General features: G+C 55.2%; 3 protein-coding genes across 7 annotated transcripts in view; 2 read left to right on the plus strand and 1 right to left on the minus strand.

Annotated features, from left to right (window-relative positions):
* The window catches only part of Gdf1 (growth differentiation factor 1), a 16,084-nt gene extending 10,274 nt beyond the window's left edge, over nt 1–5,810 (plus strand). Inside the window, exons 7-8 of the mRNA XM_021219615.1 lie at nt 3,768–4,506; nt 4,924–5,810. Coding sequence (XP_021075274.1) covers nt 4,212–4,506; nt 4,924–5,699 — 1,071 coding nt within the window. The 5' untranslated portion in view covers nt 3,768–4,211 and the 3' untranslated portion in view covers nt 5,700–5,810. The remainder of the gene's footprint in view (nt 1–3,767; nt 4,507–4,923) is intronic.
* Nucleotides 1–5,810, plus strand: part of Cers1 (ceramide synthase 1) — a 16,078-nt gene extending 10,268 nt beyond the window's left edge. The window contains exons 7-8 of the mRNA XM_021219616.1: nt 3,768–4,506; nt 4,924–5,810. Coding sequence (XP_021075275.1) covers nt 3,768–3,810 — 43 coding nt within the window. The 3' untranslated portion in view covers nt 3,811–4,506; nt 4,924–5,810. The remainder of the gene's footprint in view (nt 1–3,767; nt 4,507–4,923) is intronic.
* Nucleotides 5,746–27,255, minus strand: Upf1 (UPF1 RNA helicase and ATPase). 5 transcript variants are annotated; one of them, XM_021219611.2, is made up of 24 exons: nt 26,743–27,254; nt 18,162–18,301; nt 17,385–17,474; nt 16,098–16,265; nt 15,490–15,670; nt 14,604–14,765; nt 14,074–14,191; nt 13,835–13,933; nt 13,417–13,525; nt 13,173–13,332; nt 12,979–13,097; nt 12,482–12,646; nt 12,291–12,405; nt 11,589–11,732; nt 11,107–11,320; nt 9,920–10,037; nt 9,497–9,653; nt 8,806–8,948; nt 8,252–8,426; nt 8,072–8,153; nt 7,464–7,625; nt 7,168–7,385; nt 6,781–6,903; nt 5,746–6,651 (listed from the first exon to the last, which is right to left on the minus strand). In XM_021219611.2, the coding sequence occupies exons 1-23, from the start codon at nt 26,956–26,958 to the stop codon at nt 6,784–6,786; spliced, it is 3,375 nt and encodes a 1,124-aa protein (XP_021075270.1). In that variant the 5' UTR covers nt 26,959–27,254; the 3' UTR covers nt 5,746–6,651; nt 6,781–6,783. The 5 variants fall into 5 exon arrangements, with proteins under 5 accessions (XP_021075270.1, XP_029387542.1, XP_029387541.1 ...); XM_029531682.1 differs by having other exon boundaries at nt 5,747–6,544; nt 26,743–27,255; XM_029531681.1 differs by having other exon boundaries at nt 5,747–6,651; nt 6,769–6,903; nt 26,743–27,255.
* Nucleotides 27,256–27,476: the final 221 nt, after the last annotated feature.

Genomic DNA, 27,476 nt, shown 5'->3' on the forward strand with positions numbered 1-27,476 from the left:
CCTTCCTTCCTTTCTTCCTTCCTTCCTTCCTTCCTTGCTTCCTTTCTTCCTTCCCTCCCTCCCTTTTCTTTCTTCCTTCCTTTCTTTCTCTCTTTAGTTTTTCGAGACAGGGTTTCTCTGTGTAGCCCTGGCTGTCCTGGAACTCACTCTGTAGACCACGGTGGCCACGAACTCAGAAATCTGCCTGCCTCTGCCTCCCAAGTGCTGGGATTAAAGGCGTGTGTCACCACTGCCCAGCGTGTTTAAAATTTTTATCATTTGCTAGACATGGTGGCACATGTCTTTAATCCCAGCCAGAAGGCAGTGTCAGGCGGGTCTCTGTGACTTCATGACCAGGCTGGCCCACAGGCCGAGTCCCTAAGCCTGACAGGGCTGCTTAGTGAGTCTCGGAAAGCAAACAAGCCAGGTGGTGGTGGTACATGCCTTTAATTCCAGCAGTTAGGACATAGAGGCAGGCAGATCTCTGTGCGTTTGAGGCCAGCCTGGTGTATATGAGTTTCAGACCAGCCAGGGCTACACAGAAAAACCCTGTCTAAAAAAAATAAATTAATAAATAAATAAAAACAAAAACACTCCATCATTTAAAAATTCAACCACTCTTTAAAAAAAAAAAAGATTTATTTGTTTATTTTATGTATGTGAGTGCACTGTAGCTGTACAGATGGTTGTGAGCCTTCAAGTGGTTGTTGAGAATTGAATTTTTTAGGACCTCTGCTCGCTCTGGTCGGCCCTGCTCGCTCTGGCCCAAAGATTTTATTTATAAGTACACTGTAGCTGTCTTCAAATGCCCGAAGAGGGCATCAGATCTCATTATGGATGGTTGTGAGCCACCATGTGGTTGCTGGGAATTGAACTCAGGACTTTCCGGAAGAGCAGTCAGTGCTCTTACCTGCTGAGCCATCTCACCAGCCCAAGTTCAACCACTCTTAAATTTATTTGAAGTCTCTTAAATTTATTTGGACTCCTATAAATTGCAAAATAAGACATTTCTTACTTCAAGTTGGAAGAAGCAGGGCACACACAATAAGAGTAGAGCAAAACCAAACTCCAGTGATGTAAATGAAATCTGAACCTCATTGTTGCAAGTCTGGGTGTCATTCAAGATCTTCTGGACTTCAAGGGGCTTGGGCAGCTGCGGGCTGTGGGCTTTGCCACCCATAGCACACAGCTCCTGTTGGCTGCGCTCCACTCGGCTCCCCCTTGCCCTGCCATGACGAGCAATCTCCAGGGTGTTGCCATCTGCACCCTCACCAGTGGCCACCCTCTCAGGTCTTCAAAGCCAGTGCCACATGGGAGACTCTTGTGTCTTACGAGGACGGTGAGCCCTTCTGGACCACAGCTCTTGTGCCCTGACTCTGAGGAGACACTCTTAGGAGGGTGTTACCTCAGGGATGCTGTTCTCACAGCCGATTCCCAGCCCCCCCTGACCAGAACCGTTACTGTTAATCCCACTGGGCGAGAAGACCACAATCACAGTTTTTGAAGCAAGCTTGCTTTATTCTGTTCTGACCAGGATGACGGACAGTGGCCAGGTCCACATCTGGGATTCCCAGAGAATAGCGCTGAATTAGGTTACCAAGGTGCTTATAAGGCAAAACCCATTGGGCCACATGCCTTCACCCACTGAGGGCAAGCGTTCTTCCCGACATACTTCCTCTCTGTGAGCAACACTTCTTGTGCAGTTGAGGCAACCAAGCTTGTTTACTGAAGGGGACACACATGGCTTATCTTACATGAGCAACAGTCTCCAAGCCATCTGTCCTGGGCAAGTGGGGCTTACAGATTAGAAGCATGGCTATTTTGTAGATCTCTCTTTTTTTGTTGTTGTTGTTGGTTTTTTTTGTTTTCTGTTTTTTGTTTTTTGTTTGTTTTTTGTTTGTCTGTTTTGGTTTTTCCGAGACAGGGTTTCTCTGTGCAGCCCTGGCTGTCCTGGAATTCACCCTGTAGACCAGGCTGACCTCGAACTCAGAAATCTGCCTGCCTCTGCCTCCCGAGTGCTGGGACTAACCTGCCTCCCGAGTGCTGGGACTAACCTGCCCCCAAGTGCTGGGACTAACGACGTGCGCCACCACGCCCGGCATGTTTTGTAGATCTCTTAAGCACAGCAATTTAAACTTAAAACGTAACTTTAGTCCTCACAAAACCTCATATCTGTAGTTCAAAAGATTTTCCAGTGCTGACAAAAGTCGTTGCTATCCTTTGTGTTTGTCCATGTGGCATGATGGCAGCCAGCCCTGTGGAAGCCACAGCAAATGCTGGTGGGTTATGTTCTGAGGAGCCGCGAGTGTTTAACAGAAAGAACCAGCTTCAAGCCGGGCGAGGCCTAAGCACGAACACTGGCTTCCAGGACATACTTTCTCTAGAAAAGCTGCAGCTTTTAATTCTCTGAAGGCCAAGTGTTCAAGTACACGGGGCACCCAGTGCAAGGGCCCAGGACAGGTGTGTGATGCTGCTCATAGTACGGCAGCTTCAGCCAGAGAATGAGGTCTGAGCGAGCCTGCTAGACAGCCAGTCTGTCTTGCTCTGAGGCAAACCCCTCAAAATCAAAGAGCCACTGGAACGGCTCACTTGGGAAAGCTCAGGCTTACGGTTCCAATTGCTGCTTGTCTCGACGACGACGGTGTTCAGGTTGGGGGGAGCTCATGTGGGGTGTGTTGACTTGAAGTGGTGTCTTTTTGTTTTGTTTTCATTTTTGTTTTGTTTTGTTTTGTTTTGTTTTGTTTTTCAAGACAGGGTTTCTCTGTGTAGCCCTGGCTGGCCTCGAACTCAGATTCATCTGTCTCTGCCTTCCCAAGTGTCAGCTACCACTGCCCAGCCCTTGAAGTGGAATGTTTAATGTGAGCCATGAGGTCTGTAGAGAGATGGCGAGGATATATTGAGGAAGCTTCTAGAACATTCATTCTAGAGGTTTCCACAAGGCTTAAGAGAACAGGTTTGGAAGACATGTAGGCTAACCTGAGGCAGAAAGGCCCACTTGCTCCAGAACCCATATATAAAGTAATGCTTGGGAATACAGTACCTCATACCCTGAAGGCCTGACCTCTGACCTCCATCCCTGGAGCCACCGGCTCTGTCTCATTTAAGGAAGTCCATGGCATCCCCCAAGAGCACAAACTGCACAGAGATGAGGACTCCTGCCAAGCTCCCCGTGTCCCTCAGGAGCTGACTCCTGCAGGCTGGCAGGGGGAGAGGCAGAACCCGCTAGGCTTTTTTCCCTTCTTAAGGGAACCTCAGTCTGGCAATAACTCCTGCAAGAATTGCTTAGCCATCAGGCTGCCATTCTCTGAGTGACAGGCACTCTAGTGTCTGGCATGGTAGTGCCTGCCTTTAGTACCAGCACAGCTGACTCAGAGGCAGAGGCAGGGGTCTCTGTGAGTCTGAGGTCAGCCTGCTCTACAAAAGGAGCTCCAAGTTAGCCAGGTCCACAATGAGGGATCCCATCTCAGAAAAGCAAGCCTAAAATTTCCCATAACTGGGGCTAGGGGTTCAGGTCCGCCACAGGGTGCAGCTGAGGTCTGCCTTCCACCCCAGCCCTGGGGGAACCTTTCAAACTTTGCCAGAGATTCTGAGTGTTCGGAAGGGGAGTTTGTGGGTAGGGGAGGCACACAGGGACATAGCAGGGATGGTGTGGGTGGGAACCAGGGGGCGAGTGCTGTTTGGCAGGGGCCCTAGTCAAGTCTATCTGTTTGGAAGGGAAGAGGGTCCTTGGGGAGGAACGGGGAGAGGGGAGCATGGGCCTCCCAGACTAATCTACTTCTGGCCCCCAGGAAGCCACTGAGGAATGGCCTGGTGAAGGACAAGCTCTTCTGAGTCTCTTGTCCTCAACTCCCGCCATCCAGGACTCTGCCCCATCCTACCTGGGATACTGGCCCCGCCCCTGGAGACTCAACCCAGTCCCTGGAGGTCTGCTCCCACCCCTGGAGGCCCGGTCCCGCCTTTGGCGGCATGGCCTCGCCCCTAGGACGATAGCCCCGCCCTAAGATGCAGGATGCCACCCTTCTCCAGGGACTCCGGCTGCCAGCAGCTCCGCCTTTCAGATCAATTCTCGACCACCCACCTTGGGACCGCCACCCAGTCCTGCCCTCTGGATTAGTGGGGTCCAGACACGCCCCCTCCAGGACCTCAAAGCACCCCCGACCTACGGTCACCAGCCCTCTGGTCCCAGACGCAGTGGGCTCCGCTGACTCTCTTGGACACCTCCTGGGAGGAAAATGCTCCCTGTCTGCCACCGTTTTTGCGACCACCTCCTCCTCCTGCTCTTGCTGCCCTCGACGACCCTGGCCCCCGCGCCAGCATCCGTGGGCCCCGCTGCCGCCTTGCTCCAGGTTCTTGGGCTTCCCGAAGCACCCCGGAGCGTCCCCACGCTCCGACCCGTCCCTCCTGTCATGTGGCGCCTATTCCGCCGCCGCGACCCCCAGGAGGCCAGAGTGGGACGCCCTCTGCGGCCATGCCACGTGGAAGAACTAGGGGTCGCCGGAAACATTGTGCGCCACATCCCCGACAGCGGTGAGTAGGGGGTTGTGGTTGGACAAGGGTCCATGAGGCTGAGGGTCCCCCATGCGACCTGTCCAGCCTGGTAACTAGCTGGGGCCCTGTTTTCTTAGTCCTGTAAAAGCAAGGACACATGCTAGTGGCTTCCCAGCGCCCAATCTCAGCACTGCCCCCCATCCCACTTCATATCCTTTGATGCCTTCCTTCAGGTCACTTTTCTGAGCCTCCGGGTACTGACTGGCATGTCTCCTTCTGCCCATGTCTGCAACTGTAGGCATGGCGGCGCCCCACAGTGTCCCTTCCTTGCAGCGGGTGCCCTGCCCCCACCCACCAGTGGGGCTCTAGTCTCTCAGCGCTTCCCTTCCTCCTATTCTCAGCCCAGCCCCTTTGCTGGGACATCGCGCCATGTCCGCTCTCTCCTTGCACCTCCAGGTCTGTCCTCCAGGCCCGCACAGCCCGCCAGGACCTCGGGGCTATGCCCCGAGTGGACAGTCGTCTTTGACCTGTCGAACGTGGAGCCCACAGAGCGCCCAACGCGCGCGCGCTTAGAGTTGCGGCTGGAGGCTGAGAGCGAAGACACAGGAGGGTGGGAGCTAAGCGTGGCGCTGTGGGCCGAGGCAGAGCATCCAGGGCCTGAGCTGCTGCGCGTGCCGGCGCCGCCAGGGGTTCTGCGCGCAGACCTACTGGGGACTGCAGTAGCCGCCAACGCATCAGTGCCGTGCACCGTGCGCCTGGCGCTGTCACTGCACCCTGGGGCCACTGCAGCCTGTGGGCGCCTGGCTGAGGCCTCGTTGCTGCTGGTGACGCTGGACCCACGCCTGTGTCCCTTGCCGCGGTTGCGGCGCCACACGGAGCCCAGGGTGGGAGTTGGTCCAGTGGGCACATGTCGTACCCGACGGTTGCATGTGAGCTTCCGTGAGGTGGGCTGGCACCATTGGGTGATCGCGCCGCGCGGCTTCCTAGCCAACTTCTGCCAGGGCACGTGCGCACTGCCCGAAACGCTGAGGGGACCCGGCGGGCCGCCTGCACTCAACCACGCCGTGCTGCGCGCGCTCATGCACGCAGCTGCTCCCACCCCGGGTGCGGGCTCGCCCTGCTGCGTGCCAGAGCGTCTGTCGCCCATCTCCGTGCTCTTCTTCGACAATAGTGACAACGTGGTGCTGCGACACTACGAAGACATGGTGGTGGATGAGTGTGGCTGCCGCTGACCACCCGAGACACCCTTTCAGGGAAGGCCCCACGCAAAAGCAGGGACTGTTTGTTCATGTTTTATTGGTGACAAAAAGCTTAAAACAAATTTGACTAAAAATTAAGTTCCATTGCGTTGGCGCAGGTGTGCCTGGGTAGGGGTTGGGTGGCTGCCGCGGGAGGTGGGGGTCCGGGGCAGGGCGCCCAGCAATGAGGCCTCCACCCTCGATGGGGAAGAACCCGCAGGCCGTGCTCACGAGTTCGCCTGTGGCCTCTGAAGCTCAAACTCAAAAACAAATCCTCCGGCTGCGGTGCAGGCGGTGATCCCACGCTGCGGGGCTCGGGCTTCTCAGTGCTGCCTCTCCGGAAGCTTCAGGCAGCTTCTTGCATCTCTCAGATCTAACAGTCCGGTCTTAAGAGACAAACCGATCCAAGTATTTCCCATACTCCTTTGAAAGAATCTTTGGGGGGTGGGGTGGGGGAAGGAAGAAAAAAAAAAAAAAAAACCAACAGAAAAACCCCAAACACCGTATTTTCTTTAAATGAAACCCCTTAGCGCTGGGACCGCGCGCTGATGCTCCTGGCCGCCCGCTTGGGCACAGAAACGCGAAGTTCGTCCTGCTAAAACGTAGCCCCTCAATCACGAGAAACAAAGAAAAAGAACAGCGGGGCCGGTCCTGGCGAGGCCTCTCCCTCTGGCGGGCACGGCGCTGGGCCGGCCTCGCAGCGGTGCGGGCCTCTCTCCTCTCGCCGCCCACAGGGGGCGCCCGCTCCTCGGCGCTCCGCTCTGTCGTCCTCCCTGGCCGCTCTCTGCTCGCTCTCGCTCCTCTTTCCTCTCCTCTCCTCGGCTGCTCACACAGTGGTGCTTCAGTTTTAGCAGTGGAAAACAGGTATCCATTTATTTTTATTTTTTATTACCCAGAATAAGATGCTGATAGACTAAGCCACATAGCTTAGCTCTTCCTCCGCTACCTGTGATCAGGGACAGGGTTAGAGGTGTCAGGGCCAGCAGAGGCAACACCCCACATCTGCTTGCCCAGTCTGTCTGGGAAGACCCTGTTTGCCACGCGTGCAGGGAGCTGAACCCACCAGGGCACTTGCCTTCTAGTACTGGGACAGCCCGGTGACCCCGCCGTGCTGGTATGCCCGCTCTCCCTGGTATGTGGAGTCTTGTGAGAGTGCCACGTCAATCTGTGATTTAAACTCATCACCGAGGTAGCTGTCCTGAAAGGCAAGGGCAGTGTGAACATGGCCAGGAAAGCCACTAGCCCACAGCCACCCAGTCCTCAGACCCCAGAGGTTGGGAAGAAACCACTGCAGCCAGAGCGGCAGGGTGACAGGTTCAGATCCATAGCACAGTCGAGGTCACTCACCCTTCAGAAAGGCAGCAGCATCATGGTCTCACTATCCAGTCCACCGCCCTCCCCCATGGTCTCACCATCCAGTCCACTGCCCCCACCCCCACCCCGCTGTAGGATGCAGGCCCACCTGGGACAGTTCTGGCTGGGAGAGGCCAGGCTGGCTCATCTGGGAGGGCTGGCTCATGGACACGTAACCCTGTGTGAGGGCACCCTGTGAGAAGGGCTGGGAGGCCACATCCTGGCTGGCCTGGCTATTGGGAAGAGTGGTCTGGCTGGGCCCAGGAAGCCCAAAGCGGTTCTTCTGGCGGCCCCCACGGCCAGTCTTGGTTTTTGGGGTGCCTCGGCCTGAAAGACAGCAATGAAATATGGCAAGGTCTACCTAAAGCTAGAAGAGCCTGAGCAGTGGGGATAAAACCCGCTTACCAGCAGCCGGCCCATTGGCCTGTCCGAAGTACCCAGGTGGTGGCATGGGAGGCATGACCAAGTTGAAGGGAATGGGGATGTTCATGGCAGCCACGTGGCTGGGGCCTGCGCTGATCATGCTAATCTGGTCATGGGTCTGGAAGTACATGTTCGAGGGCCGGCCTGCAAAACACTTGGAGTCAGATGCAGGGCTCCAGTGGACACTGGCTGCCATGAACTAGCTGCTGGGCCAGCCAGACAAGTAGAGAGGTCGAGTGTGCCTTGACATGCAGAGTGCTGGTAGAGGGTAAGAAATGACAGAAGGGTTGGTGAGATCTGGCCACAATGAAACTTTCTAGACAACTTGGAAGCTTCCAGAAAGCAGAGGCCAGCCTAGCTGAGGTAGACACGGGTTTGTAGCAGGATACAAGGGCAGAAGCACTCAGGCAGACAGGTGGCCTTAGCAGTTCTAAAGGGACCATGGCCCACACCACTAGCAGAGGCCAGAACAACTCTTGGGGACCTGGTTGGAGAAGCTACAGGACAAGCTCCAGATGGAGGCCTCCCATGGGGTAACAGGAGTGGGACGTGGGAAGATAAACACACTGGTGCTGGCCAGCAAGGCTCACCCTGGCTGCTGCGGTCATAGACAGACCCAGGGATGATGGCCTCACGGGCATCGTACATGGCAGTAGTCATGAAGCGGGCCCCCTGCAGGATGGCATAACAGTGAGGAATGTGTCAGTCAACAGCAGTAGAGGCTAAGAGCTCCCAGCTTTCCCAGGTCCCAGGCCAGCCCCTCGGCCCACCGGGTTGACAGTGTTGACAAGTTTTCGAGGCTTGCTGAACTGCATGAGGCTCTCCCGTAGGTTGTTGAGCGGCCCTTCCACTAGCGCCTTCTGTTCCTTGTAGTAGCTCAGCAGGTGGTTCCACAGGGGCTGCTTCGACAGCGCCTTTGGGTTACCCACAATGATCACGCCATATCTGCAGGGCAATCAACATGCTGAGCCCATGGCCACACCCACCGACCTCCACTGTCTAGGTTAGCAGCTTGACTGTGAACAGCAGGGTGCTAAGAACCACCCAACACTGGCCCACACATGGGGTAGCACTTAAGCAGCAGAGAGCTCTGGGAGTGGTCCACAGCTCTCCAAATGCCTCTCGATCATGAGCTCAATCTGTGTCCTATAGGATCTTCAAGTTGAGTTCTTGAAGCAGTAGGGCAGCAGGTAGGCCATAGCGCCCAGTTCTCAAGATGGGGTGCCAGCATGCACATGTACTCCCAGGACAGATATGAGTAAAATGGATCAGGGGGTCCTTGTGTTGGCTGGAGGGTGGATGGTAGCGACGGGCAGTAGCCTACCTTGCCCTGGTGAGAGCCACATTCAGACGCCGGGGATCATTTAGGAACCCAATGCCCTGATGTTCATTGGCGCGCACGCAGGACAGAATGATGAAGTCCTTCTCCCGGCCCTGGAAGGCGTCCACACTGGCAATCTCCACTTCCTGAATGAGACAAGTGTCCTGTCAGTCACAACCCGGACCCTCGTTCTCCTGTCTCTTCCTTCAGCTGCACAGGAAGGAGCTGCATCATTAAGTATGGCACAGCCAGATTCTATAAGTCCCCAGTGACAGAGATACCACAGGCCCAATGAAGCAAAGACTGAGTAGGCTCCATGGTGCTAGTCCTTGGCCATGGTATAACCAACCATAGCGCTGCATCTGTCATATACCCAAAGTATAAGTACCATGCCCCTCAGGTGGGACCAGCTGTCCTGCCCCTTCTTGTCTAGCCTTGGACTGCTCTCTTTTTGAGACAAAGCCTTACTGAACAGCCCTGGCTGCCTTGAAGCTCAATCAAGGCTGACCTCAAATTTAGAGACCCACCTGCTCGTGTCAGTGAAGTGCTCACACAGCACCACACTCTTCCTACTTTTGCCTCCAGCCAGGTCACATGCACTTACTGTGGCCCAAGGCGCTGACCTGTGGTGTCAGGCAGCCCTGTCCATGATGTATGCTCATGTGTTCTCTCCTAACCACTGGGCGTGGGGTACCTGGTAGAGCTTTGTGTGCAGGGAGCCGCTGAACTGCATGTACTGCACCAAGTAGGAGCGCTGGCCCTCGTAGGGTGTGATGATGCCGATCTGGTCAGGCTTTGCACCCGCCTTCAACAGCTTCGTAGTTATCTTCTCCACGTTGGCTGCCTCCGTCCTGAGAACATCTGGCTGTCAGTGAAAGGCTCCTCACAGGTCCCCAGCCTGGCAGACCTCCAGTAACCAAAGGGGTACAGGAGGCCACATGATAGTTGCCTGCCCCTGTCATTTTGAGGCCCCAGGAGAAACAAGAGCCTTGCTTGTATCTTCCCTCACATGCTGTATGTAACAAGCAGAGTGACCCAGGGAGTAAGATGCTGTGGGTCTTGGGTTGGAGCCGAGGGTGAGTGAGAATGGCTCCATACCAGGGACACAGCTGCACACCTGTTGAGGTAGGATGTGCCAGAGCTGGCAATCTCCTCCTGGCCCTGCGTCACGTAGAAGAACATAGGCTTGTCAGGCTGTGGCCACTGGAAGTCAAAGCCTTTCTTGACACGATCCGCTGTTAAGGAAGGAAGGTGTCACCCACTGAGAAGCTCAGGGGCTCAATCAAGTACACCCACACTGTGGTCAGCCAAGGGCCTGGGTCAACACTATTCAAGACATGGCCGCCTACTGCGTACACGAGGACACTTCCTGTGCTAAGTGGTGACCAAGCGCAGCAGAGCCCAGGAAACACCCAAGAGCCTCACACACTCCGGCAATCACATATGCAAGAGAAGGTCCAGGCAGAACCTGGCCAGCAGAGAGGTGGTGTCCCCAAATGTGGCTGCCTGGATCCACATGGGAGGCCACAGAGACACAGCAGCTCTGAGCAGGCTCCTTCCCTGTCAAGCTCATCAAAGGCAGACATTCAAATCCACGCTGACTCTGAGAACTAAGTCACTGTGCTGAAGCTGTTTGTGTTTGAGAGAGGGTCTCACTATGGCCCCCACCTCCCAGAGAGCCTGCCTGTCTGCTTCCCAAGTCCTGGGATTAAAGCTGAGAGCCATGCCTAGATGTTTTAACAGTCTGGTGAAAACCACCTTTATGTTGCAAAGCCGGTCAGAGAGCAACCTTTCATTCCACTTCACTCAGGCTTCATGGAGGACAGCAAGGCCCAGCTGGTTTCTGTACCAACCTCCCATGACAGCTTTTGAGCCACAAGCAAATAGCTTCCAAGGGTATGTGTGTGACAGTGTACCTATGGCTCACCTGACACCACAGCACCATAGGCAGTGGCCTCCACAGGGCACTCTGTCTACTGCCCCAGACCCCAGATAGTTCCTCCCAACAGACACAGTGCAAAGACCTGAAGAGGTCAGTGCCAGAAATACCATTAGGACAGGGCCAGAACTACATTCAAAGGTGACCCTAGCTAGTGTCAGCCATGGGAGCAGAGCCAGTGCATGACCTGCCCATGGTGAAAGGCACAGCAACCCCAGAATTCCCAAGCAGGCCTGTTTATAGACCACTGTGTATGACCACTGTGGAGCTACCACACACTTCAGCAGCACTGTGCCTGAGAAGCTGGGGTGAGCAGCACTGTGAAGGGCATAGGAGGGGCCGTGAGGACGTGACCCAACTGTTACCTGCAGTGACGCCATTCTGCAATGAGCCCTCGTAGAAGATGTTGGACGGAAAGGCGCTGAGTGCAGGGTGCATGCGGTATTGCACCTGCAGACGGATGGGCCGGATGCCCAGCACCACCAAGCGCTCGAAGAGCGATTGTGACAGCCCGGCCTTGGCTGCCTTCTTGCACATCACCACTGGGCCCAGCTGGCAGTGGTCACCCACGAGGATCAGCTGCAGCAAGAAGTCCCTCAAGTTAACCCCTTAGGCTCCATGTTCCTAAGTACCTACCACAGAGACAGGGGCTCACCTCCACCATCTAAAAGCAACAGAACGAGTACCACGGGGGGTGGGGGCTGCTCAGTACACACTGCCCACACCAGGAGGTGCAGGCCAGTGGAACACACGGGACTCAGCCCCCCTCAAAGACCTCTGGAAGGTCTTGTGTCACCCAGCACTACGGGAGGAACTATCAAGGGCCACATGAGTGACAGGTACCCACCTGCTTGGCCCCAAGGACTACAGGCACCATGCACTCAGGCTCAGTGGCCTGGGTGCTCTCGTCAATGAGGATGGAACGGAACTGCATCTTGGCCAGCCTCGGGTCACCAGCACCCACACATGTGCAGCAGATGACATCTGCATTCTGGGGAAGGCACAGACATCAGGGCACATGTGCCTACTCACCATGGCTAGATGGCTTAGGGTGAGACCTGGAACGCCCTATTCTACACCCACCCAGCACTCCTATGGTGCGCATGCACAGGTTGTTCTGACGGGGTCTGGCTGTGTTGCCGCAGGCTGGCTCTCCACAGACAATTCCCCAACAATTAGCAAGCTACTTCTGCAGCCCAAATGTGAGCATCCCAGGGACTGCGAGCATCAACTGTCAGAGGATACAGGCTTCTGGAGCACACTCCCCAGCACACAGCTGTGCCTGCCAAGAACCTTTCAGAGTGCTGAGCTGGTGGTCCCCAGGGCTGAGGCTCCAGCTTTGATGGACTGGTTTGTTAGACTGGAGACTGACAGGAGTGGCAGCTATGTCCCTGACTATGGCACAGATCAAGAAGACAACGGCCCTCCAAGTCTTCAAAAGCAAAGGCACAGACATGCTACCAGGCTGCTCTGACTCCAACAGACAAGTCTCTCTAGATCCTCTGCCCACAAGGAACAGCCAAGGCTCCTGGGCTGGCACTGCGCTCACCATGAGAAGTTCTCTCTCAGCTGTACGCTTAAGGGCCCGGTACCGCTTCTCATCTGCAGATGACAGCTCGCCTGTCTCATCCTTTAGCTGCTGCAGCTTCTGCAGCTCAGGCATGCTACAGAAAATGTGGTGGGAGTCAGTGCTAGCAGCAGGGCGCAGCCTGTACTGAGCCCGAAGCTAGAGATACTCACCTGTCCATGTTCCTGATCTGGTTGTGCAAAGCCAGGAAGGACACTGGGGAGTCAATGGCCTCACGGCTCTTGGCACAGAGGCGTACGACCTTCAGTCCTGTCTGGTGGATCTTCTCCGTGAGCTGGTCCACAGCAATGTTACTTGGAGCACAGACCAGCACAGGCCTGCAGAGTGGAATAGGCTGTCAGCATCGCCCAGTGCAGCTCGGCCAGGCCCATGCAAAAGCTGCTCAGCTGTAATAGGCAGGTACAGCCAGGCCAAGGCAGAACAAGCAAAGTCTCCTGTCACCTGTCACCACCATCAGCTCAATGGTGGCCTCACCCTGTCATCCACATGAGGCAGGCCAGTGGGTTGTGGAACACAAAAGGTGCCTGTATTGTAACGCTGTATATATTATATATTTTCTATGTGGCCTTGGCAGAGCTGTAACAGACCACCAGGCCACACAGGACATTGCTACCTCCCACCCACAAGGATGCTGGTACTAAGCACCTACCCATTGCCCTGCCGAGCAAGGTGGTAGACAATAGTGGCTGATGTCACGGTCTTGCCTGTGCCTGGAGGGCCCTGGATGAGGCTGAGTGGTCTCTGCAGCACGGTCTTCACAGCATACACCTACAAGGACGGAGCATCAGCAACGCTGCGAAGGCACAGTGCCCACAGACCCTGCCCCTAAGGGCCTTATGGCACCTGCGAGTGGTTGAGGTCAGGAAGCCCCTGAGCAGTGAAGCGCTTTGGCAGCTGGCACTTGATGACCACATCCTCCACCTCGTGGCCCAGCAGCTTGTGGTAAATATACCCTGACACAGAGGTCTCGTCCACAGCGAAGGTCTTCAGTGCACTCTGCATCCTATACAAACAGCCAGTGTAAAACTCACATGAGCCACAGGTACCAAAGGTGGAGGTGGCCCCCAAGGGTATGGCCCTCACAAACCTATCAAAAGAGGTTGACTTCCACACAAAATCCACTTGGAAGTTGTGGGTCACTTCCACAGGGGCACCCACGCTGCTGCGGAGCTCAATAGCAATCTCATCACCATAATCTGGCAACTGAGTTAAGTCAGTTTCCTGTTCAAAGTCACTTTCTACAGAGCCCCTGCCTTCATCACTAGACCAGCTCCCCTTGACTATTAGGCAAAGAACTGCTGCAGACAGACTCCAGGCTGTTTCACTCACACATGTGCATGCTCACAGCGCACTCACTACCGTGTCACGGTGTATATGTCCCACAAAGTGGAAAGAGAGAAAGGAATTGTATATTGAGAGGAAGAAATCATACACATTAGGGCCCTGGGGACATCCAGGGGTCCTGTTACAGCACCCATCCTCCTAGCTGATATGAAAAAGGATACTATCAGGAACCTTGATGACGTGGCCAATCCCCTTCCACAGGGGCGCCAGGTCCCCTTTGTACCGCAGACAGATCTCGTCACCCTGCATGAGCCGCATGTCTTGCAGGAAGGAGCAGCAGAGTTAGCACTTTCAAGAGGGCGTGGCCTCCACCATGCAGAGTTCACAGAAGGGACATGATATGGGGGACTAGGAATTTTATTCTACTTATGGTCACAAATATTTTAAAACTTAAAATCACCTCTTAACCAAATTATGACTAAATCCTCATTACCAGAGTCAGTCTTGGGCAAAGTGAAGAAGGCGATTCTCTTCTTGTTAAGGCCCAGGTCCCACCTGACCGTGATGTTATCTTGAGTCTGAACACATGAGAAACATGGGCTGGGTTAGCCCCACACTCATTCACGGGCTGGGCTCCCCACAGGTCAGAGCCTCTAGGAAGGCCATGTCTGTGCTGTGCTGCCTTTGGGGTACAGAGCACAGCATCCACAGCCAGGAACTCCAGCATCTGGGAAAGAAGCAACCTGGACCCCCAACACCCACTGCCTAAGCCAGTCCCAGCAGCAAGCTTTGTAGAGAGCCTCAGGAGACCCTACACGCCAGGCTCTGTAGGGAGGGAAGGCAGTTTGGGGAATTGGTGGCATGGGTCCCATATCCCAGAAATGTTCGGGTTTTCCCATCTGCCGCCTGCTGTCATCCAGGCTCAAGCTCAGAAAGAGCCCCTGGCTCGGGAGATGGTTGCTAGAGGCCCGGTCTGTTTTGCCACGTCACCTGTGACTCCTTCAACTTCTTGTCATAGTCAGCCTCCAGCTTGACCAGTGGCCCGAAGATGTTCTGGTACTGGTAAGCATCCTCGTACCGCAGGAGCACGTGCTGCGGCTCCTCGTCCACACCTGGCTTCTCCAGGTCCTCCAGAGTGGCTGAAGGATTTTCCTATGGCCAAGAACAGTGCTATGCTCGTCCTGCTGAACTGGCAGCCAGTGATCAAGAGCTCAGAAGCAAGCCAAGGCCTCTCAGCACAAACCCTCGTAGGTGGAGAGTGGCCACTGGCATGCTCAACGCCATTCTAACCCCAATAAACCTGGCAACAACACCCCCAGGGCCCAGCATAATACTCAAGCCCATCTGGAGCCCCAGATTCGGCTCTCAGAGTTTCAGGATTCTCCCATCGAGCCAAGTCCATCTCCCATATCCTGTAGCAACATGCCTCCCCTGGGACCAACTGCCCTCCGTGAGCCTCACTGTGGCAGACAGCAGAGAACCTGGGCATACTGAGGTAACTGGAACTTGACCACCCAAGTGCAAAGAGACTAAGCTGGACAAGCTTAGAAGGTTTCTATCCAATACTACTTGGGACTCCTGGCTGGAGGGTGCTCAGCTGACACCCCTAGCCACATTTGGAAAACAAGGTCAGAGTCTAAAGCTAGCCAGAGCAGAACCCCAACCTAACCTGGAACCCTGACTTGTCATTAGGGATAAGGACAGGTACTCTTCTCTGGAGCAGGGATCTCATTACAGCCCAACCCAGTTACTCAGACCATCCACTGTCCCCTGCAGAGCCCTGGGTCACGTCCCCACCCCCACCCCGCCCCACCCCCAATATCTCCTAAAGGCCCCAGTGTGAGGCTGGCCATGTACTTTTGTCTGAGTGGCTCACCTTCCAGAGCTCTTCAAGCTTGTTGATCTGCTGTGCAGTGATCTGCCGTGCTCGAAGCTGCTCCTGCTCAGAGGGAATCTTGACCAGCCATGACAGGAAGCACCGGTCCTGGATCAGGGGCTGCCACTGTGAGCTGTCCCAGTTGATGTCCTTCAGGCTGCTCTGGCTGGCACAGGGCTGCCTGTGCAGGTGTGGGGCAGGAGAGAGTTGGGACCTGGCCCAGGAGGCCTCAAACTGGCTAGAAGGCAGCAGCAGCATCGGCGCAATCAGCTCTGGCCTCTGTTTGTAGACCAGGCCGGCCTCTGCCTCCCCAGTGCTGAGATTTAAATTGTACACTACCACACCAGACCAGACTTCATTTTTTTTGTTTTTGTTTTTCGAGACAGGGTTTCTCCGTATAGCCCTGGCTGTCCTGGAACTCACTTTGTAGACCAAGTTGGCCTTGAACTCAGAAATCCGCCTGCCTCTGCCTCCCGAGTGCTGGGATTAAAGGTGTGTGCCACCACGCCCGGCTCAGACTTCATTTTCTAATTTGACCATAACACACACAGAACTTGGTCCTAGCAGACCTTGTCCTGTCCAGCCCAGTCCTGCTGCAGGCAGCTCACCTGCACAACAGCACCACCACAGAGTCGGCCTTTGCAGGGATGAAGCCCAGCAGGAAGACGTTGCGGCATCCACAGTTGTAGCACTCCAGCACGGTCTCGCCCAGAGGCCCGTCCTTGTGCAGCGTCACTTCCTTGCATTTTGCCCTCACGAGGTGATTCACAATGTGGCTGAGACCAGGAAACCATCACAGTTAATACCCCAAGCCTGGCTTCTCGGCACCTCCAGGTCGGCTACCCCGTGCAAAATGTCCAGTACTGCTCATGGTCTGTCAGCACAGGCCAGATGGTCACACCTCAGGGGCACATGTGCCCAGGAAGCCACAGCCCTGCTCGCTTGCTGGCTCACACAACCCCTGAGTTTTCCTCCATTTCCACTTTCTCTAGCCCCAGAACATGGTGCTAACTTACCCTCTGGCAGCCGTGCAAAGCAATGGCTCCTTCCAGGTCCCCTTTCCCATGCCTATTTAAAGAATCAGGTCACCTCCTGGTCTCTATAGCAAGGGGCTGCCCTGAGGATCACAGCTCCAATCCCTTCCCTGTCACATATGAGGACATGGCCTACCCCAATAGTGTCCCACATTGGCTGGCCACCTCAGGGCCCACAGATTCTGCCAGTCTTCCTGTCTTAGTTGTCTTTCTGTATGATCCTATGGAACCCTCACTGTAGTGGCCATCCAGCCATTCTTAGCTTTGTGGGTCTTACTCCTCCTTCTGAGAATGGGATGTCTTGGTACCTGAAAGTGACTTTAAGACCCTGCCTCACTGTAGACCTGGTACCTACAACCTTCTGAGGCATTCTTTTTACAGAATGTCCTCAGAAACACCCCTGGTGGCAGTGGGACACAGGCACACCTGGCTCAGCGGTTTCTTCTGATACTAGCATGAAAGGCAGCAAGGCGCTGGAGCTCAGCAGAAGTACTCAGATGTAGGGATGATTCTGCTGTTCCTAATGACTTGGGATCTTGAGACCATCAAGTCAACTGGCTCAGCTGGATGCCCTCAGCCTCCCAGGAACGAGGACAGGCAGGCCATGCCAGCCTCATCTCAGGAGACAGGCGCAGCCTGAGAACGGAATTAAGCCAAACTCCTCACATAATGAGCGAGGCAGAGAATCAATCAAGGGTAAACATGTTGAAGCGTTCACACGCCACCATCTGTTTCAAGTTACACCAAAGGGGGAGCCCAGGTTCACCAGCACCATCTCAATCCAGCTTTGCTCCAACAACACCGTAACTCACAGCAGCCCTAGTGTCGCTGATTAAACACACATGCATGGCTGTTAGCTACCTGCCAGAAGTATTTCCTCGGCCATTGCAGAACCACTTCTTGCTGGTATTACAGTAAACCACGCAGGCAGGATCATGGATTCCGCAGTAACTGGAAAAGCCCAAACATCAACAGTCAGTACTGCCCTGCAGCTTCCGGGTTTGGTTAGTGTGAGGGCAACACAGATGCCTGGGCGGCACAGGCCCAAGGCAATCCTGGCCCCTCCCCTTCAGCCTGCAAGTTTCTAACAAGGTTGTGGTTGTGAGAGCACCTGACTCCAGAAGGCAGGTGCTGTGCACCCCGAGAATGCTCAGGCCCAACCCAGGCTAAGGTTGTTAGGAGGCCCCTGAATCGCTGGGTCTCCATAGCTCTGTCGTGCACCAGCAGGCTGGGGCCATGAGGTGTCAAACCAGAAAATGCTCTCACTGGGCTCTCTAGTCTATTCCTGGTGGAAAGGAGGACTGGGGCTCCCAGTGAAGACAAAAGCACTGGCCTTGTTTGTGTGTGTGTGTGTGTGTGTGTGTGTGTGTGTGTGTGTGTGTGTGTGAAGTTTAGCTGAGCTGGGTATGCCACAACAAGGACATTCCAACTCTTTAAGCCTCCAATGCCCTCATGTAGCCCTGATGGAGCCGAGTTAGTCAGGATCCATGCCCTGCCTTGGCTCTTCAGGGTCCTTGCTGAGTGGGAACCCACAGAACCCTGTGAATCTGGGGTGTTAGGTACTGTGCTCTGGGTTCTGCACAAGGAACCGGGACTCTGAAGCAGGCCACCCCTTGGTCCTGGAGCCCTGCAGCCTACCTGCAGGCGTGGACTGGGAGGTCCTTAGTGTAGTATGTGTCCTCTTCATCTTCCTCGAAGTTCAGCTCAGCTAGCAGCTGGCTGGTCTTGGCCACACTGTCATCCACAGCCCCATTTTGCAAAATGCCCTCTGGTCCAACCTAGAGAGAACACAGTATCACCAATGCAGGCCACTAAGGGCACCCAGAGGCCCCACTCCTGAGCAAAAGGATTAAAGGGTCAATGTTGGCTGGCAACAGGGGGCCAACTCAGTATGGCTATGGGGTTCTCAGCCAAGCCACAACTGTCCCCACAGCCTAAGTGCACAGAACAAGATGATTGCTTAAACCTGTCATACACACCGTAGGGATAGCTATGTAACTCAATGGCATATGCCTGAGTCATACTATCATGGAGGCCGTGCAGGCTGAGGTAGAAACTGAGCAGCTATTGCCTTACATGCCCAGGTTGTGCCTTATGGTGAGGAGCATATAGCCTCAAAGTCACAGCATAGGATGTCTGCACTGAAGTCCCACCACAGAGACCTGACTGGCCTGAGGGGACACAGCTCCATCACCCCCAGGAACCTCAGCTCCAAAACACTAAGTCAGCATCCCCCAACACTTAGCCACCGGGTTCTTCAGGAACCTAGAAGTAGCAAGCACCAGGACTCAAGACAAGAGATAGGAGCAGACACCTGATCAACCATGGTGAGCTCTTACTATGGTTATCAGTCATGCTGTCCAGCCCCCAGCCCAGACCTCAGCCACTTCCCAGTATAGATGTGAGCCTTCCAAGCAGCATGCAGACAATCACCAGTCATTTCTCATACCCTAAACAGGGTGCCCAAGAAAGGCCAGGATCCCTGAGTCAATTCCCAACACCACCAAAACGCACCCTATGACTGGGACACATGGGGACTCAACCTGGCTGCAATCATCCTGGGTCTGTACTGATTCTAGAGGCAGGCAAGGGGGGTGTGCTCTGCTGTCTAAAAGCTTTCAGACAAGGAAGACTCAACATAACTGCTGCATTCATCTTCCTCAGCACTAGAGACAAAGCCTGGGCCTCATATGTACCAGGCAGGAGTTTTACCAGTGCTCTCTCCAGCCCTGGCCCCAATTTCTGGACCACACCATTTAATCATTGCAAAGGATCTCTTTAAAACTTTAACAAGCCGGGCGTGGTGGCACACACCTTTAATCCCAGCACTCGGGAGGCAGAGGCAGGCGGATTTCTGAGTTCGAGGCCGGCCTGGTCTACAGAGCGAGTTCCAGGACAGCCAGGGCTACACAGAGAAACCCTGTCTCGAAAAACCAAACAAGGGGCTGGTGAGATGGCTCAGCGGGTAAGAGCACTGGCTGCTCTTCTGAAGGTCCTGAGTTCAAATCCCAGCAACCACATGGTGGCTTACAACCATCCGTAATGAGATCTGACGCCCTCTTCTGGTGTGTCTGAAGACAGCTACAATGTTCTTTTAAAAAAAAAGAAAAAGAAAAACCAAACAAAACAAAACTTTAACAAAAGATACAGAGCAAGGTATTGGAGGCAGAGGATTATGAAGAGTTCCCCGCTGGGCTGGACGCCTCTACGTGGGCATGTCAGCAGCATTGTTTCTCACTGAGAAATGCCTGTCCCACAATGGCCACTCAGGAAGCCCTTCTCCAGAGCCACAACCACTCTGCACTTTGTGTGTGATGATACTAGGGAGTGTCTATAAGTAGGACTATTACAGAACTTGACTGGCTCACCTCCCTGAGCCAAGTCCTGTGGGTCACTAGCTTAGGTCCCTCATCTTACTCAAAACCCAGCCTTGCTAGATGGACCCTTCCTAAGGTTCACCATCATCTATCTGCCTCTGAGCTCCAGGCACTAGCACAGCTGGGAAAGTGCAGTGTCCCAGTGCCACATCAGCCTCCAGGAGGCCAGCCGCACATGCTGAAGCACAGGCAGATGCCAGGTTTGCTAGCACTCTTTGGCAGGAGCTCCCACCTCAGCACTCTGTGGGGTGCATGGGATGACACAGGGCCGATGCCAGCAAAAGCTCAGAGCCTGCCTGGGACCTGAGCTCTAATGGGGCAGGTCCTACCCTTGCTGGCTCTGTTGGTCTCACAGGCCTGAAAAGAAGTAGGGCTGGGAGACTGGCAGTCGCTCAGTCCTCTGCCCACACAGCACACCTGCCGCTCTTAGGAGACAGGCCACACCATTTTCCACTCCCCACGGGGGCACAAGAGCTCCAGTTTCTGCCTGTCTCTGCCATGAACATGTGGGGCTGAGGTGGAACCCCACGGTCGTCCTGAGCCACCACCCTAGTGACCTGTGTAGCTGTACCTGCTCGGTGCTGCTGGCTACTCTGGTCTGCTCCCACTCTCCCCACCCCATGTGGTGCCTGGTCTGGAATGGTGACTGGAGCAGGACTAGGAAGTAGGGAAGCACCTCACTGGTGTCTTGACTCAGCTTCTTACCCACAAAGCCTTGAGTGTCCTACTAAGTCCTTCAGGGAGGCCGTCTCCTGCCTGGTGGACAAAGTCACCAGGTGTAGGAGGCAGTTCTTTTTTAGGGGGTGGGGGTGGGATGGTAGTTCGAGACAGGGTTTCTCTGTGTAGCCCTGGCTGTCCTGGAACTCACTTTGTAGACCGGGCTGGCCTTGAACTCAGAAATCCGCCTGCCTCTGCCTCCCAAGTGCTGGGATTAAAGGCGTGCGCCACCACACCCGGCTTAGGGGGCAGTACTTATTTGTTTCAGTGGAGCTGGGATGGAGCCCTGAGAATTCTGGATGGGCACACCCTGCTAAGCTGTACACCAGCCACCAAGTCCTGTCAAGAAACAGCCTTTCTGGGCCAATTATAGTGGTGTAGGAGGCAGAGAGAAACAGATCTCTGAGAGCCCAAGCCCAGCCTGAATACACAGAGTTCCAGGTTAGCCAGGAGATCCTGTCTCAAGCATAAAATTAAAAAGGAAGAGAGGAAGCTCTCCTTTCTGCATGTGCAACCAGTCAGGTGTGGGGCTGGGACCACCAGGACACTGAGATCCACTGGGCTCACATCCACCATGCAAGCTAAGGACAGGAAACCCTCGTCACCCTGAGACAAAATACAGGATTCTCTAGCACCCCACAAAGGCCAAGCTGGACTGGCTATGTCACCGTCACAGCTGGGCCTCCTCTACTGCATTTTGTTAAAGAGCAAGCACATCTGGTTCTAGATGGCAACAAGATGAACTAAGACCAAGGGACAGCACATGACACAGAACAGGGCCAGAGCCCACAGCAGGTAACATAGTAAGGTTGAATACACACTATATTGTCTTGGTCAGCACAGGGCTGCAAGTCCTTGCCCCATGGGGAAGTCCAGGGTACAGCTTCCATCTCACCAGACTGAAAGGCATGCTGTCAGGTCCCTGTCCCAATTCAAGGGTCAAGGCTGGGTCTCTCAGGCTCCACTCAGGAGAAAGTCTGCTCTAACATTTAGGCCCACCCTGAAGTTCTCAAGTAAATCAAGGCTAAAAGGGTCGTATGCCTGAAGACTAACTCCTACAAGATACACACAATTCAGACCCTGTGACAGAACTTCCAGAAGAAACTTATAAAAACTAAGTCCCAGGCTGGTGAGATGGCTCAGTGGGTAAGAGCACCCGACTGCTCTTCCAAAGGTCCGGAGTTCAAATCCCAGCAACCACATGGTGGCTCACAACCATCCGTGACAAGATCTGACGCCCTCTTCTGGAGTGTCTGAAGACAGCTACAGTGTACTTACATATAATAAATAAATAAATCTTAAAAAAAGCAAAAACTAAGTCCCCACTGTGGGCTGCTATGACCTCAAACCAGAGGCATATTCCAGGGTTCACAGGCACCACCACACCACTTTAGCCTGCTAGCTGGGGCTCTAGGACCTTGGTTGGCATATGCTGCCCTCACCCTCAGCTAGGTTGGCTAAATGCTTCTCCAGGCGTACAGCACCTGCCAGGGCAGCCTTGGATCAGTATTTGGCCCCAGGGGCCGATTTTTGGCCTGCTCCTTGTAGGAGCCCCACCTCTGAAGAGAGCCTGCTCTCCAGGAAGCTCCAAGAGTCTTAGCCAAATCCAGTCTGCCCTCCAAAACACAAAGGCTGAGATGCAAAGTGAGCCATCTTTTGTTCTTCCAGGCCCTGAGCAGGAGATGAGTGGGAGCTGTGTAGTCTGGGGTAGCTGGCTACAAAGAAATGGGGTATCCTACCCCAACCAATCAACTTCCACATCCCTTAAGCTGGCCTTCATCCTCAGGAGAACAGGCCTTAGTAAGTGTCTTTATCCAAAGACCCAGCTGGGTCTGCTCCTGACTAGTGTGGTTCAGAACTTCCTTAACCTTGATTAGGACTCAAGCTGAGTCGTAGCCATTTTGACTTACAAAGAGATGACAGTTCAGCAAGAAGCCTTCCTTTCTCCATCCTGTGGCCTTTGACCTTTGCTCTGTGTGGTATGAGCTCACCCCTTCTCCCACCACACAGGATGGGACCACACAGGTAGCAGAAAGTGGCAAGTACAGATGACCTGAGTGTACAGCTAACTCCATGGGCAGACACACACAGACTGGGGACCACACCCTCACAGAACGGCACCCTTGAATCCTGAGGTAGCAGCAGTGATGCAGACATGCTTCCCACCCAGGACAAGGCTGTGTAGAGCTGGAACAGACAGACTGTCCTAAACCATGAGAACACCCCACCCTAAGTGACCACCAAACTGTTGACGCTGTGGGCCACCAATCTGGCACCTGTGGCTCTAGGGGCTTCTTCTCTCACTAGCCCAGAAGGGCAGGGAGGGGCTCAGCAGCCACTAAGGAAAGTGCTCCATTCACAGGCAGCTTACACATGTCCAGAGGCCTTCACACTGCACTGCCACAAAATCCCCTGCTTCACCCTACAGCGCATCAGCCTTGCCTAAGGCCCTTCTGTCCAGGGCAGATCACAGTGCCCGCAGCCCCAGGCACATCCAGACCATGCTCTCACCCAACTCAGAGGCTAGTGCCCCCAAAGGCTTCCAGGATGACCTGAGTGCCACCTTCCCCAGCGTCTCAGAGTGCGCACCATGAGCACTGGTCAGGCCTTCCTCCACCAGTCCACCATGCAGGAAGGAAAAGAAGGTGCTGTGGGGCTGAGAATAGAAGCCAGGCCATAGGCTGCCAAGAGGTCATGTGGGGCAGAGGAACACCTGAGGGTGCAGGGGTGGAGCCAGCCCCAGCCATGAGCAAAGTGAAGGCCTCAGGGCTGCCACTGGCCTCACCTGTGACCACTGGAGCAGGTGCTGCCCAGGGACTGCACCAAAGGAGAGCCACCGTGACAGGGAGAGTCTCTTTTGGTTGGCTCACCTTTCCCCGCACTTCTGCTCTCAGAACCTCAGCATTTTAATCAAGGTCAGGTCTCCACACACTCACAAGCTGAACCCTAGCAGTTATGGTGTGGTCAACAAGGCTAAGGAGCCACGTGTGGACAGTGAGGCTGGAGAGGATGATAGGTCCCTGTGAAGACAGACCAGGAGGTGATAGGTACTGGAGCACAGCAGCATATCAGAGTCCTAGTTGGTACCCAAAGCCATTACAATCCTTAGTCTCCAGTATGGGCACACAGTGGCATCTGTTTTCTAGCATTCGGATTTTTACTATTTCAGTGATGGCAGAAGGCCTATCTGCTAAGCATGTGACAATGGAGACTGCCACAGGTCTCCAAAGACCCATCACATCACAAGGGCAACCCAGTCCCATCTGCCCCACCTCTACCTACACACACACACACACACACACACACACACACCAGCTCCCTCTTCGCTTGTCCTTGTCCTGACAGCACCGACAGTCAAGCCCTACTTCTCATCTCCAATGGTGGGTCCTGCTCCCATTGATTTCACTGTCAAAAAGAAAGGTGTAGTAGTCCTCAGGAGAGTAGACAGGGGTCTCCCACAGCCTGTATGCAAATGACAACTAAAGTCACCTTTCAGTCCTCCAAGGAAATAGGAATCTCAAGAGTCATAGGAAACCAGGAAAAAACAGCCTGTCACATCTCAGGGACACTCTACCTGGACCTTCAGAGTTCTAATGAACAGCGGGGCCTTTCGCACAGAAAATGGGGGTTCTCTGACACTGAGACAACATCTAGCCTTCAGGGTCAAATCTCCACCCAGTCAGCATCCAGAGCCACACAAGCAGTGGCACACAAGACCCCAGAACAAGCTTCTTTCCTACAAACTTCTCCCACAGGCACCTTCCAGGTCAGTGCTGTGCAGTCACTCAGTCACAAAAAGAAAACACCAACCCATGCCAGCACAGGGGCACTCAGGTCATGACAGCAAGTGAGGAGGCAGGCAGAGCCCAGGGCGTGTCTGCCCAGCAATAACAGGGCCCCGAGTTTGGTCTGCACTTCAAAGTAATGAGCCACAAACACAACAGACACAGGACAAGTATACTATGCTATCTATCCAGCACAGGAAGGGCCTGGGACATTGATATCTACAGAGGCCACAGGACTATTGGTGGCTGAAGGGAGGCTGGGGGTGCAGGGACTCGGATGCTAGGGTATTACTTGCTATTAATAATGCTGGCCCAAAAGGCCACTGTGCTGCCAGCTTTCCAGGGATAAGTGCAAGCTCCATGACCCTGCTTCAATCAAGCTGGGAGAGGACCTCCACTGGCCAACAGGAAGAGCTCAACCTACTGGGTGGGGGTCCAGCCTCCTTGGACCCCCTGAACAAAGGCTGTGTGACCCATTCACCTCAAAGGACAAATAAGGAAAATCAATGTTTCTTGGTGGCTGAGGGCCCTGGGAATGCAAGGAAGGATTTTCTCCACTTTCCAATTCTGCTCCCTTTCTCCCCACAGATGCAGGTCCTCCGAATACAGGACTGAAGGCGCTCCCTCCCCTCCTAGTAATGAGAGGCCACAGGTGGGTGGCAGCTCATAGCTCAATCTGATTTCAACCGGCAGAGCAGGGCACACCCATGTGAGCACACACACAGCCTGAGTCTGCTCTGCACATTAGCTAGAGCTAAGACCTTGAGATGAAGCAGCCCACTTCCACTCCTGGTCTCCCGAACTGCGCCATCACAGCCCTTCTCCAGGTCCGTGAGGCCCAAAGGAAAGAAGGAAGGTCTACCCAGTGGGGAGACTAACAGGAGGACTGGCCTGCAGGGCCACCTCACTCCTCCAGGCAACCTGCCCTCTCCCCACCTCCTTACACTAAAGGTAAACAGCTAGAAACAACGCGCAGGCACACCTGATCCATCGCAACAGGAGCTGAGTCAGCCCTCTCCTTCTATTCGGGCTGAAAATGAGCCCAAGTGGGTGGTCTACCCACAGGCATGACTCAACCAGTCAGCTTGAAGGCCCTCCCGGAATGCGGTCTGAGATCACTGCTGAAGACTGGTGGTGGCTCCCTAGCCCTAAGTACAGATGGACTGCAAGAACACCTGTGGCTCTAGCCTGCAGCTCCCCACCCCACCCCAGAGAATACAGGAAAACAAAGCCAAGAGGTGCCTGACACCAAGCCAGCCATAGAGAGGGAGAGCATTTGATGGGGAGGCAGAGGGGGGCCTGTCCCTGGCCCAAGCTGAAATGCCTACACCAGCAGCCTATCACTCAACACAAGAGCCCCTCCCAAGGCACAGTCACCCATGTGGTACCCATTGTGGTTGCATCTAAGGAACAAAACTCAAACCCAACTTTTCCAAGCAGAGCCTAGGAGTTACATAACACCGGTTTCAGCAACAGGCAACCCAGAAGGAAAAACAAACCGGCAGCCACCTCTCCATCCACAAAGTGGGCTGTTTCCACCTGAGGCGACAAAACCCTAGCTCTGCTCCAGGGAACTCCTCAACCAAACCTGAACTTGAACCCCGGCTGGAGGGGGTGGTGGATGAAGTGGCAAAAGGGTGAGATGGGGTGGTTGGACTAGCCAAACAGGTGACCCTAGAAGGCGATGTGGGTCCAGAGGATAGCAACCGTGGACAGGTCACCTAGGGTCAGAGAGACCTAGTGTAGGTCACCTTAGACATACCTAGAAGGGGAGTGAGGGAAGCTCTGGCTTAAGCCTTGAGCCGGAGCAGATCCTGCGCTACAGGAGGGACACTAATGCGGGTCACTGCCCAGCCTACCTGGGTGGAGGAAAAAAGGACGGGTGACAAGTAGCTGGGACGAGAGACAGGGAAACAGAGCCAGAGCAGCAAGGACTAGGGCAGGTAGCAGGGACCTGAGGCAGGTGGCGATGACTGTGGCAGGCAGACCTGGAAGAGGTCGTTGGAACAGAGTGGAAGCAAAGATCTGGGAAAGGGGTAAGCGACGGGAACCAGGGTAAGGTAGCAGAGACCCAAGGCAGGTGCGGGTACCCGGGCAGTTAAACAAGAATCCAGGGTGGGTAACTGGAGCTGGCCAATAGGGACTTGGTTTAAGGAACCAGAGCAGGAAGCAGTTACCCAAGCTTGTTAACTGGACCTGAAGCCGGTGGCTTGGACCAGCGCCGTCTAACTGGGACCTGGCTCGGGTTCACAGGGGCCCCAAGGCTGGTTAACTGGGATCTGGCGCCGCAGCTCCCGCGCCCGCCCGGCTTCCGGCGCCGCCATGCGCCGCTCAACTCACTTGCGCGTCGAGCTGGCCGGCCGCGCCGCCTGCGCCCGCTCCGCCCGGGCCTCCCGCGCCGCCGGGGCCGCCGGGGGGCGTCTGCGTCTGGCTGGGGAGGGTGAAGTCGGTGAACTCGAACTCGGAGCCCTGGGTGTCGGCGCCGAGCAGCTCGGCCTCCTCAGTGTCCAAGAAGGTGAGTGTCTGCGAGCTGGGGCCGTACGCCTCCACGCTCATCCTGCCGCCCGGGCCGCGCCTTCAGCCGGCGCCTCACCGCACTCGAGCCCGAGGCTTCGGCTAGGCCTAGGCCGTAATCCGGAGCAGCCGCTGCCGCCGCCCTGAGAGCCGGGCGGGCTCCGAGCCGGCCTCCGAAAGCAGAGCCGGGCCGCCGGCTCTGAGCGCTGAGTTGCCGCCGCCGCCGCCGCCGCCGCCACGCCACTCCGTAACGCTGCTCGCCTCAAAGCCGACCGCCGCTCTCAGACCCCTGGACAGGAACCGCCGTCGCCGCCACCGCTGCGGTGCGCGTGCGCGAGCCGGACGCCGGCACAGGTGCGCGTGCGCGAGTCCGACGCCGGCGCAGGCGCGCGCGCTCCTCCCGGAAAGCAGCCAACCGCACCGGGGCGCTGGGAGCTGAGCGGGAGGGCGGAACTCGCCGTACGCCTGCGCGAAGAGGCGGGCCTTCAACCGCCTAAAGGAGCTGGGCTCGCGAACTTGGCCCCGCCCCAACTGCTGCCTAGCGGTGCGCATGCGCGCCT

This window comes from Mus pahari, chromosome 19, assembly GCF_900095145.1.
Source record: "Mus pahari chromosome 19, PAHARI_EIJ_v1.1, whole genome shotgun sequence".
NCBI classification, from domain to species: Eukaryota; Metazoa; Chordata; class Mammalia; order Rodentia; family Muridae; genus Mus; species Mus pahari.

Coding starts and splice junctions, on each gene's coding strand:
- Upf1 (XM_021219611.2), bottom strand. CDS start 26,958: ATGAGCGTGGAGGCGTACGGCCCCAGCTCGCAGACACTCACCTTCTTG. Junction 14,766..15,489: donor AGCTTGAAGAGCTCTGGAAG/GTGAGCCACTCA, acceptor TCTTGGCCATAG/GAAAATCCTTCAGCCACTCT. Junction 13,934..14,073: donor AGTCATAATTTGGTTAAGAG/GTGATTTTAAGT, acceptor CCTTCCTGCAAG/ACATGCGGCTCATGCAGGGT.